We start from the raw sequence: 12,786 nt of genomic DNA, 5'->3' as shown, positions 1-12,786 counted from the left end.
CACCCACTTGCCATAACCCTGGACGAATCTGTTTGGACTTCTGTGCTGGACCCAGAGGAGAAAACGGAAGCCAGGCTGGTCATGTGACTCATGCCCATCTTAGGAGGCTGCTATGAGGCAAGTCAACCACGGGCACCACTTCTTCTCCACGTTCACTGCTGCTTTCCTTTTCAACCTTCAACCAGAGAAGGAACATCCATTACCAGAGATAGCGTCCGCATGATAAATGGGCACAGTAATTGTCCAATTCGTCTTCTTTAGGAGCGGTTTAGCTCTCAAGCATTCTGTGTCGTCAGGGACATCCCTGACTCAAACCTTCCTTTCTTCTTAAAGTTCATTATCTTTGCAACGCCGGTAGCTCCAGGACTCTCTGTTTGCAACCAGCAGCCTTCAGTTACTTCGTACTTCCTCTTAGATTCAAGGCGTCTTCCCAAACCCCAGCGTCAAAGCGGCTGCAGAGAATGCAGCCTCTCTGGCTCCGGAGAGGGATGTGTAAACACCAAGGAGCAGATCCAGATTTGTTCGGAGACGGGAAGTGCCGTGTAAATGCTAATCTCCCCATTAATCCTGCCTGTCAGGGCCCATTTCCCAGTCCCTGTGTCGGTGGGCCCAGCGAAGTGCAAGGGAAGCGAGCAAGCGCGGAGAGGCTTGAAATATTCATGCCAAGGGAGGAGATGTCCTCAGCTCTGGCAGCGGATATACATTGTGGAAAGAAGCCTCAGTCTAGTCTCTGCCACAGATTAGTGCTTATGTAAGGCTACTCTCCTTCTCTCTCTCTCTCTCCCGTGGCTGCTTTCTTCTTGTTCTTGTTTGTTGTTTAGTCGTTTAGTGGTGTCCAACTCTTCGTGACCCCCTGGACCAGAGCACGCCAGGCACTCCTGTCTTCTACCGCCTCCCACAGTTTTGTCAAACTCATGCTGGTAGCTTCGAGGACACTGTCCCACCATCTCGTCTTCTGTCGTTCCCTTCTCCTTGTGCTCTTTCCCAACATCAGGGTCTTTTCCAGGGAGTCTTCTCTTCTCATGAGGTAGCCAAAGTCTTGGAGCCTCAGCTTCAGGATCTGTCCTTCCAGTGAGCAATCAGGGCTGATTTCCTTCCGAATGGAGAGGTTTGATCTTCTTGCAGTCTGTGGGACTCTCAAGCAGTGGCGTAGCGTGGGTTGTCAGCACCCGGGGCAAGGCAAGTAATTTGCGCCCCCTAACCCATGGATTTGCGCCCCCAACCCGTGGATTTGCGCCCCCTAACCCGTGGATTTGCCCTAACCCCAGATGTTGCGCCCGGTGCGGCCGGCCCCCCCTGCACCCCCCACGCTACGCCACTGCTCTCAAGAGTCTCCTCCAGCACCATAATTCAAAACCATCATTTCTTCGGCGATCAGCCTTCTTTCTGGTCCAGCTCTCACTTCCATACATCACTACTGGGAAAACCAGAGCTTTAACTATACGGACCTTTGTCAGCAAGGTGATGTCTCTGCTTTTTAAGATGCTGTCTCCTTCATGGATCACTGCCTTGCCATGGCAAAGGGGCTTGAATAACTCAGAGAACCTATGAGCTACGCCGTGCCGGGCCACCCAAGGTGGACAGGTCATAGTGGTGAGTTTTGACCATACGTGATCCACCTGGAGCAGGAACTGGCAAGCTACTCCAGTATCCCTGCCAAGAAAACTCCATGGACAAAGACAACAGGCTTTTTTCTTAGAGGTTACCAAAGCAATATTTGGCAGTGAAGGATCCTGCCGGCTGCAAGGGCAAAAGCCTTTTTCCTGGAAGGATTTCTGCATCCGGTCAGAGGCAGGTGGTTTCCCCGTAGAAGATAAGAGGCTGTTGGATCAGGCCAATGGCCCAACTAGTCCAGCAATCCTGTTCTCACAGTGGCCAACCCAGTGCCTGTGAGCAGGATTCTCACACAATGCCAGTCTCCCCTCCTGTGCTTTCCAGAGACTGAAATTCAGAAGCATTTCTGCCTCCAGCCGTGGATTTGCTTTCAAAGGGCACGCCTGGAGCAGAACGACTCCTGGAACCTCAAGAGAACCCCCATCTTTTACTCGACAGCCTTCGCTCGTATGTTCCAGCCTGAGAATCATGGCAACGATTCTTTTTGGCGCTCAGCCCCTGTGCCAGCACCTGTGGTTTTTCAAAATTGTTATTTCTGCTTTCCTTCCAAAGCACTTTTCTTGAAAAGGTGCAAATCACTGGTGCCACGGGGTTTAGATGGTACATTTCATTGCGCCAATTGCATTTCATAATCCCGCTATTCACTGCCGGAGGAGCTGTGTAGGCGAGCAAAGACAGCCATTGGTGCCCTTCCCCCCCAAAAAAAACTCTTTCAGAGCCACCCCGCAAGGTAAGTTAGGCTCAGAAGGAATGTTTGTGATTTTTCAAAACATACATTTAAAGCGGCAGAGGGTTGGGAGTGCAACAGCTATTACTGTTGGTTTGATGCACCTGGTGGGAATGTAAACCACAGCTGCTAGAACAGCTGCAGGGCCTGCGATCCAATTTTAATCCACTTAACTGCGGGACAATTTGTGCCTCTCCTCTTTCTTCCTTCCTTCCTGTTCTGACGGCCAAGTTCCATCTCAGCAGGTCTCAATTCCTTACCAACTTCTCCATGCAATTTGGTGGCCAAAGGTTTCCTCGCTTTCCGTCCCCTTTAAATAAGAAACACAGATTTACATAAGAACACAAGAATAATAGCCCTGCTGTGGCCGCCTCTCCTGGGATGCCCCATGGAGGACCTTACGGTCCGCAAATAATAACATCTTGGAGATCCTGGGCTTCAAGGAGATTAGACTGGCCTCGACCAGGACCAGGGCCTTTTTGGCTGTGGCCCCATCCTAGTGGAACACTCTGTCACAAGAGACTAGGGCCCTGAGGGATCTGACATCTTTCTGCAGAGCCTGCAAGACGGAGCTGTTCTGCCAGGCCTTTGGCCATGGTCCAGTCTGACTCCCCCAGTATGACTCCCCCTTTCTCCTTATAAGAACTTGCATGAAAATGGCCCCCCAACTTTTCTCACAGGCTCATATAAGATCAGTATAAAGAGTTAGGCCTGGTGAGCATTCATGGTCCCCATCCCTAATTTGCGGGTTGCCATCTGATTGCATTTCACTTTGATTCTGATTTGATTTTAGGATGTATTTTAATTGATTGCTTGGTTTTATGGTAATATGTTATATATTTGATGTTAGCCGCTCTGAGCCTGGTTTTGGCTGGGGAGGGTGGGATATAAATAATTTTTTTTATATTATTATTATGTTGATGACATTTTACCACTGTACTGTTGAGAGTGTATTAACTTATGGTCTGTGTGTGTGGTTTGGGAGCTGCACAGTCAGGGAAAAAACAATGCTGTCCAGGGTTGTAAAGACTGCGGGGAGAATAATTGAGTGCACTCTTCCCACCTTGGATCAAATCTATGCTTCCAGGTGCCATAAGAAAGCTGCAGAGATAGTGCAGGATAGTGCACACCCCGGAAATGATCTCTTTCAGCTTCTGCCTTCTGGAAGAAGGTCCAGGGTTATAAAGACTAGGACTAGCCGCCTGAGAAACAGTTTCTATCCAAATGCAATTTTGGTTTTAAACGCAGTGTAAGGTAGTCTCTGTGGCAGTATATTGTATGGGGTATCAGAGTTTTTAGGGGGCTAACCAGGCTTGTTGGTTTTTGAATGTCTGATGTAGATTTTTTTCAATTTCGTTGTTCTGTATGGGACAATGACAATAAAGATTATTGTATCGTATCGTATTATTATTATGTCCTTCATCCTGTCCTCACAGGGGCCAAACAGATTCTCCAAAGGTAAACCCACAAGCAGGATTCGAGCAGAAGAGCTCTTTGTCCTCTTGTGGTTCCCAGCAACTGGGATTCAGAATCACAGTTGCCTCCAACCGTGGAGCCAGAACATAGTCATTGTGGCTAGTAACCATCAATAGCCGGCCCCCCTCCATGGCTTTGTCTAATCCTCTTTGAAAGCTATATAGGTTGGTGAGCATCCCTGCCTCCTGTGGCAGTGAGTTCCACAGTCCAACTGTGCGCCGCATGAAGAAGTCGGACATCCAGCTTCGTTGCATGCCCACAAGTCTTAGTGATATGAGGAGAGGGACAAACGCTCCACCTAAATCTCATCCAAAATGGGGGGGTTTTTTGAGACATGTACTCTGCACCACCAGCAAAAGCGAAGCCATAATTGGCACGTGTCGATCCATTAGTTCTTCAGAGGACAGAGCATGGCCGCGAAGGAGCCTGGATAATGAAGTAACTGGGAGCAGGGGCGACGTTGTCCTTCTTAAATTAGGTGGATCTGCTGCTAATTTGCCACGTTTAACTGCATTAAATTCATTAGCACGGACCATTGCACCGACGTGCACTGATGTTTTGCTTTCTTCCCTGAACATAACTTTTTAAGATGGAGCCGCTGTATACAGCTGCTCAGTGCTGAGAGAGAGAAATGGCTTCACTCTCAGCAAAGTGAGAGCAATTCTGGACTCAGGGCTCTGGGCACCAGCCAGCTGTTGCTCTTCGGCAAAGCTTAGGGCCAGATCGGGCGATGCCTTCATTGCTTATGACATGCACCTTCTGTGAACTGTCCTGGCAATGCGCAAATATACAGATGAATGTCATGTGAGAAATGAGTGATGATGGAGGATGAATCGCAGCAGCTGGCGTGGCTCCTGGGTGCTTTTCATTCAATTCCATGTCCAGTCAATTCTGTTTCAGTCAATTATGTGTCCAGGGCAGCTGTTTATCAGCTCCATCTGGTACGCAGGCTGAGACCCTCCCTGCCCGCGGACTGTCTTGTCAGAGTGGTGCGTGCTCTAGTTATCTCCCGCTTGGACTACTGCAATGCACTCTACGTGGGGCTACCTTTGAAGGTGACCCGGAAACTACAACTAATCCAGAATGCGGTAGCTAGACTGGTGACTGGGAGCGGCCGCCGAGACCATATAACACCGGTCTTGAAAGACCTACATTGGCTCCCAGTATGTTTCCAAGCACAATTCAAAGTGTTGGTGCTGACCTTGAAAGCCCTACATGGCCCTGGTCCAGTATACCTGAAGGAGTGTCTCCACCCCCATCGTTCAGCCCGGACACTGAGGTCCAGCGCCAAGGGTCTTCTGGCGGTTCCCTCCCTGCGAGAAGCCAAGTTACAGGGAACCAGGCAGAGGGCCTTCTCAGTGGTGGCACCTGCCCTGTGGAACGCCCTCCCACCAGATGTCAAAGAGAAAAATAACTACCAAACTTTTAGAAGACATCTGAAGGCAGCCCTGTTTAGGAAAGCTTTTAATGATTAATAGGTTATTTTAGTGTTCTGTTGGAAGCTGCCCATAATGGCTGGGGAAACCCAGCCCAATGGGCGGGATATAAATAATATATTATTATTATTATTATTATTATTATTATTATTATTATTATTCAGAGCCGCAGATCTTGCTGTTCCCCACCCCCCACCCCAATAAAAGACAGGGCTGGACTTCTGCCTTCTGAGAGTGCTCAGGGCACCAGGTTGGGCAAGGCTGAGTGAGAGAGCTGAGCAGTAAAGCCTTTGGATCACAACAAAAGCAGCTGATCTACCAGGAGCCTGCAGGCTGCGTCTCAAGTTGGTGCTTGGAAGATGGAGAGAGCAAGCTTTAAGCAGTTCCATCTTCTTAATGATGCTGCTAAGTCAGGCAGTGGCAGTTGAGAATAACCATCACTATACCGCAAGGGATAATTCCTCAGAATGAAAAAGCTCCATTGCCTCTACCAAACCTGTCCTCCCCCAACCAATAAATGGGGGCTAGAAATCAGAACATTTCAGCTACTGACACTGGACTTTGGGACTCTGCAAGGCGAGAACCTGGAAGGAAACGTTCCATAATAAGATGCCGTCATGTCGCCGAATTTGGGTCCCCACCTGTAACCTATGAAAAGCTAGGAGGGTTGTGTTGTACCTCCAATCACTGCTACTCTGAATTCTGAATCGGTGTGTCTTCAAATACATTTGAGCTTTGCGCAGAATTGCCACAGACTGAAGATTTTGCATTTTGTGACCGTTTGGCCCCATTGTCTGCCGTTGCCATGCCTGTCAGCTGAGTATAATGCGTCATGCATCTGTTGAAATGGATGTTAGTTTGCAAAGGTCTGCGCGATGATAAATCAGAAAGGTGTTTTCGCTGCATCAGGCTTCTTCTTCAAACTTCCCCCCTCCTTCATCTTCCTTCTCCTTGTTATGTTACCACCTTTCACATAAATTTCAAGGTCATACCCTAAAAACAACTAAAAATAGGTATAACCAGAATTCCCCCCCCCCCAAAAAAAAACCTGAAGATAGATTTTAACAGGGGCAGACTTTGTCCTTTCAAATTTAAGCGGCGCTCCTTGCAAGGTGAAAATTTAGCTGCTCTCTACTTCTCGCCTTCTGTTCTGCTCAATTTACTATGTCATCATTGCCCAGGGCGGGGGAACCAGTTGTGCTGCCCTAAATCCACCTCTGGTTTAAAAACAATACAAATAAAAGGGCCCAAAGCCTCAGAGATCTAACTTTCTCTTTTCATCCTGCTGGAAAAGCTTGCCAAACAAAGGCGTCTTCCATTGTTTCTGTTATGTTACTAAGCTTGGATCCTAGAACAATAGGCAAGTAGGATCCTAGAATGCAACAACTGATTGGCCTGCAGGAAAAGACCACTCAGGCTCCAGGAGGAAGTTGATCAGCCTATTAGGCTGGTAGGATCGTAGAATGCAACAACAGATTCGCCTGAAGGAAAAGACCAATCAGGCTCCAGGAGGGAAGCAGAATCAGCCAATCAGACGGGACTCGTTGTGTAAATAATGTACAGTGGTACCTCTGGTTGCGAACAGGATCCGTTCCGGAGGCCCCTTCACAACATGAAAAGAGCGCAACCCGCAGCGGCACGCAGTGGCGTAGCGTGGGTTGTCAGCACCCGGGGCAAGGCAAGTAATTTGCACCCCCTAACCCATGGATTTGCGCCCCCTAACCCGTGGATTTGCGCACCCTAACCCTAACCCCCAGATGTTGCGCCCGGTGCGGCCGGCCCCCCTGCACCCCCCATGCTACGCCACTGGTGGCACGTCTGCACATGCGTGGGTTGCGATTCACCGTTTCTGCGCATGCGTGTGACGTCATTTTGCACTTTGCGCATGTGCGAGTGGCGAAACCCGGAAGTAACCCTTTCCGGTACTTCCGGGTCGCCACGGGATGTAACCTGAAAGAACGTAACATGAAGCGAACGTAACATAAGGTATGACTGTATATGAAAACTTGAGGGTTGGGGGGGCAATTCAATCACTGTTTTACAAGCTGCAATGTTGTTGTTGTTTAGTCATTTGGTCGTGTCCGACTCTTCGTGACCCCCTGGACCAGAGCACGCCAGGCACTCCTGTCTTCCACTGCCTCCCGCAGTTTGGTCAAACTCATGCTGGTCGCTTCAAGAACACTGTCCCACCATCTCGTCCTCTGTCGTCCCCTTCTCCTTGTGCCCTCCATCTTTCCCAACATCAGGGTCTTTTCCAGGGAGTCTTCTCTTCTCATGAGGTGGCCAAAGGATTGGAGCCTCAGCTTCAGGATCTGTCCTTCCAGTGAGCACTCCGGGCTGATTTCCTTCAGAATGGAGAGGTTTGATCTTCTTGCAGTCCATGGGACTCTCAAGAGTCTCCTCCAGCACCAGAATTCAAAAGTATCCATTCTTCAGCGATCAGCCTTCTTTATGGTCCAGCTCTCACTTTCATACATCACTACTGGGAAAACCATAGTTTTAACTATACGGACTTTTGTTGGCAAGGTGATGTCTCTGCTTTTTAAGATGCTGTCTAGGTTTGTCATTGCTTTTCTCCCAAGAAGTAGGCGTCTTTTAATTTCATGACTGCTGTCACCATCTGCAGTGATCATGGAGCCCAAGAAAGTAAAATCTCTCACTGCCTCCATTTCTTCCCCTTCTATTTGCCAGCAGGTGATGGGCCCAGTGGCCATGATCTTAATTTTTTTGATGTTGAGCTTTAGACCATATTTTGCGCTCTCCTCTTTCACCCTCATTAAAAGGTTCTTCAACAAGCGGCAATAAAGAGCATGAAATCACTACAGGACTCCAAATATATTTCAGTTTTCCAAAACTGCACCAAGCGGGGCACCTCTCGTATTTTGGCATGGATGCTGTTCTGCAGAACGGGGTCAGACAGACTGAAAGCCCCCGATGTGGCCATTACACTGGGAATCATTTTCTCCCGAGGTGCTGCAAGTTTTTCACCCGGGACTGAGTTTTTCAACACACCTGACTTTCCCTAGGGATGCTCCCTTATGCTGAGTCAGATCTTTGGTTCATCTAGGTCAGGCATGGCCAAACTCGGCCCTCCAAATGTTTTGGGACTACAACTCCCATCATCCCTAGCTAACAGGACCAGCGGTCAGGGATGATGGGAATTGTAGTCCCAAAACATCTGGAGGGAAGCAGATGCTGTTCTGTTGACCAACATGCCTGGAGAGGAAACCTGAGCAGTGTTTTCCTCCATTCAGCTTCCAGCACATCCACTCTTGTCTTCTTTTCCCTCTGCTAGGTCCTGGACAACCTAGACAGCCACCTGAAGAAATCTGAGTATTTCCGTTTCCTTTGGTTCCCTCACACTGAGAATGTGAGCGTCATCTACCAAGACCACACAAACAAGGTAAGTTGATGCTCGGGTGGCCAGCGGCGTAGGGTGGGTTGTCAGCACCCGGGGCAAGGCAAGTAATTTGCGCCCCCTAACCCGGGGCAAGGCAAGTAATTTGCGCCCCTAACCCCTAACCTGCCACCGCTGCCAGCTTCTTCTTGCTGCTGCCTGGGCTGGGGTATTTACGGTAAGGTGGCCACGGCGGCGGCGGTGGGTCCGTGTCAGGTGATCTGAGGCGAGTTGCCGCTGGCGCTGCCGCCCAAACGACACCGCTTGCCCGGAGAAGGAGGAGGGCAGAGAGGCGAGGAAAATGCAACATGGCCCAGCAGCTGCAGCAGCAGCGGCAGCGGCAGGGCTGTGAGGAGGGGCTGCCTGGCGCGCCCTCCACGGCCAGCGCTGAGAGCCGCTGCCTGCCGGACGCCTTCAGCCCAGACGCACGCACAGCTCGTCGGTTCCGCAAGACATGGGGCTCTGCTACAGCCTGCGCCCGAGGCTCTTCGGCGACTCCGGAGGCGGCCAGCGCCCCCCCCCAGATGTTGCGCCTGGTGCGGCCGGCCCCCCCTGCACCCCCCACACTACGCCACTGCGGGTGGCCAGTGGAAAAGGCATAAAGTTTTTTGGGAGGGTGGAATGAATCGGAAGAAGGGATTGTGACTCCACCGGTCGCTATGCTCTATCAGATGTCAAGGAGATAAAGGACTACACAACTTTTAGAAGACATCTGTATAGGAAAGGTGTTGTTTTTTAATGTTTGACATTTTATTATGCATTATTTTCTGCTGGAAGCTGCCCAGGGCGGCTGGGGTATAATAATAATAATAATAATAATAATAATAATAATAATAATAATAATAGGCATAAACTGAGCCTCTGTGCAGGGGGTGGGCAACCTCCAGCCCACAGGCAAAAATTGCCTCACCAGGCCTCTCCACTATTTAAAATAATATTTTTATTAATTTTCCATTTCATAGCATTTAAATACATCCTTGTTATTCACATTTATTTTTGCTCAAATGAGCTGATCGGTTTCCCTCCCTCCTGCCTCATGGTTTCCGCAATTCAATTCAATTCCATATCATAGCATTTGTACCTCTTCCAATTTACAATTAATTCATTCCCATTTTCATAAATTTTAAAATAAATTTTAAAAGGTATTGATCGTTGACATTGCAAGTCTGATTAAATCAATCCTGTTAGTGTTGTTGTTTTCAGTTTTCCTTCAAATATTATACAAATTTACTCCAATCTTTTTGGAAAGCTTGATTATGCTGGTTTCGGATTTTCCTGGTCAGTTCGGCAGTTCTGCATATTCCATCATTTTCGTCTGCCACTCTTCTTAATGTTTGGAATTCCTGCTGCTTCCATTTGGGGGCTAAAAGAATCCTTGCTGCCGTTGTTGCATACATAAACAATTTTTGATCTTTTTTTAAAAATTTCTTCACCTACTATACCCAATAAAAATGCTTCTGGTTTTTTGAACCTATTGTACATTTTCTTCAACTCATTATATATCTTTTCCCAGTAAGCTTTTACTTTACTGCAAGTCCACCACATGTGATAGAATTTCGCCTTCTTCCAGGCCTCTCCATTTGGCTTGCAAGGCTGTTTTGCCCAGACTATGCCCACCTGCCCTGCACCTTACATTATATTTCTCTGCCAGGTGTTTGGTGGGCAGAGAGGTGGCTGCTTTCTCTGCAGAAATCAGGGTTGAAACATGCACAGCCGTCTAACATTTGTTAAAAAACCTGAAGCATTTTTGTTAGGGATTGTAGGAAAAGACCTGCCAAAAAAGCTGAAAAACATCTTCATGTATGCGACAATGGCCGCGAGAGTCCTAATAGCACAAGGATGGAAGACTGAAGAAATTCCAACTAAAGAATCATGGCAAGAAAAACTGATGGACTATGCAGAACTGGCAAAACTGACACATAAGCTACAGGACAAGGATAACTGTGACATTAAAGATGAATGGGAACCCTTTACAAAGTATTTGAAGACGCAACAAAGTGAATTGGACTCCTTGGCAGGTTTTGAATAAACATTCACAAACTTTTTATTGACAATAATCAGTTAAACAATTTAAGGATCTATACAACTTTGCAACATGCAGAAAACAGCATTCACAGAGAAACCAAAAACTGGAACTGAGGGAAGTCGGGATTGTGTGTGGGAGGGTGGGGGGAGGGAGGGAGGAAAAATGGGGGGGGGGGTTAAGGATGATATGTTTTTGGATAATATGTTTTGTTTAAATTTCAATAAAAATTATTTTAAAAAGAAAAAAGAAACATGCACATCTGTCCATCAGGCGACATGTAGGAGTTGAACCCTGCTCAGTGAGAGTCTTCCTGCCAAACCTGAGACGCAGCTTTAACAGATGGATGGGATGGTCTCAGGGGATCAACAGGTGGATAGGACCACCCACCTGTCAATCAGCTGATGTCATAGTGATGCCAGATGACAGACAGGTCGTTGGTCCAAGGGATGGAGGGAAGTAAATATCTGCCCCCCCCCCCAACTCCCAGGGCTTAAGAAGGATCCCTACTCCTGGCATAGGGGGGTCTTCTTGGAGCTGCCTAACAGTGGTGGGTGTGATCACCCCCACATGAACACACACAAGCACAGCATCCGACACAACTGATCCGTGCAGATCATCCCTGCTCATCAAAGGATCAATCTGCTGACCAGAGAGGGGAAGATCTGGTTCCTCATCAGGACCCAGGGCTGACCAGAGAGCAGTTTTAAGCTCACCGCCTTGCCCTCTATGGGAATGTTCAGGGTGGCAGGAGAGGATATATTGTTTATTAATATACTTCCTAACTTGTGCTAGCTGCATCTTAATGTTTTAATGTTGTATTTTAATCTTGTTTTTTAAGTTGTATTTTAATCAACTTGTTTTTATTATTGGTTGTTAGCTGCCCTGAGCCCGGTCTTGGCTGGGGAGGGCGGGATATAAATAAAATTTATTATTATTATTATTATTATTATTATTATTATTATTATTATTACTTAGCAGAGTTACATTCCCCCCTTTTTATATGCATAGCAGATAGCTGGTTGCAGGCTCGTGTGAGCCTCTCACTATTACACAATTCAGTCTGTCTCAGATTGAATTAAAACAAAACAAATTCCTTCCAGTAGCACCTTAAAGACCAACTAAGTAAGTCAACTTAGTTGGTCTTTAAGGTGCTACTGGAAGGAATTTGTTTTGTTTTGACTATGGCAGACCAACACGGCTACCTATCTGTACTCAGATTGAATTGTATGTTCCTGGTGAGTTCCCTTGAATCCCTCTTAAAAAATAAAAATGTCACAATCTTATTCAAAGTCAATAAAAGGAGTTTACTCACATCAGTTCACAGCTGGATTCCTGAAGGCAGACTTAGTTACAGATATGTACATGTGGATCTACCCCATATGGAGGGATAATCCCAGTGATTCTGCTAGCTGAGAGTTGGTCGAACGAAGAAGGAAGTCAAAAAGAGAGAGAGGTGTGCTGTGTGACTCATCCTTTTGTTACCTGGACAGGTTAGGTCACGGCCACCTTCTATCACATGCAAAAGGAAGGATGCTCCAGCCCAGGAGAAACAGGAAGTTTCAACTGGCTGGACCAAACATTCCCTCGCATGTCCACTCTAGGAAAACAAGGAATGTTGTAGTTGACTGCCTCTCATGGATCACATCCCACACCCTCCCCATTGCTAGGTCTGTGTTTTGTGTGTGTGTTTCACCGTCACCACCCAAATCAGTGGAGTCTCAGGGCAGGGGGTGATGTAAATTACATGGCTGGGGGCTGATCTAGGCCAAGGTTTTGAAGGCCACATCTTCCCTGCTGGGCAATGTCTGTAGCCCGTCTCTCTCCCGTCTTGCATGTGTTTGCAGCCTCCCACTTCCTCTGCCAGCTGGTTTTGGGACTACGTGGTCGGATACTACCTGCTAGAGTTCCTCCTTTGGGTCAGGTGAGATTCAGCGTGCCTTGGCAAGGCATTCGTGTGGGAAGAAGCTGCTTGGTGGGAGGTTGAAGGTCAAAGGCTGGCCAGTGAAGCTTGCTGACTTACAAGCACACCCTACGTTCAGAATCTCACCCTTGGTCTGAAACTCTGTCTGGTCCTTCCATCATTCCAGAGCAAGTTAGTGGGGCAATGTGT

General features: G+C 47.8%; 1 protein-coding gene across 1 annotated transcript in view; it reads left to right on the top strand.

Moving 5' to 3' along the window:
- The window catches only part of LOC309337888 (L-gulonolactone oxidase), a 46,468-nt gene that overhangs the window by 23,735 nt on the left and 9,947 nt on the right, over positions 1–12,786 (top strand). The window contains exons 7-8 of the mRNA XM_081854873.1: positions 8,549–8,656; positions 12,521–12,597. Of these exons, the coding sequence (XP_081710999.1) occupies positions 8,549–8,656; positions 12,521–12,597 (185 nt within the window). The remainder of the gene's footprint in view (positions 1–8,548; positions 8,657–12,520; positions 12,598–12,786) is intronic.

Source organism: Podarcis erhardii (genome assembly GCF_964252035.2).
Source record: "Podarcis erhardii genome assembly, chromosome: 3".
In the NCBI taxonomy this organism is placed as follows: Eukaryota; Metazoa; Chordata; class Lepidosauria; order Squamata; family Lacertidae; genus Podarcis; species Podarcis erhardii.
Note: the sequence above shows the minus strand (reverse complement) of the source record. Positions and strands in the feature narration are given on the sequence as shown.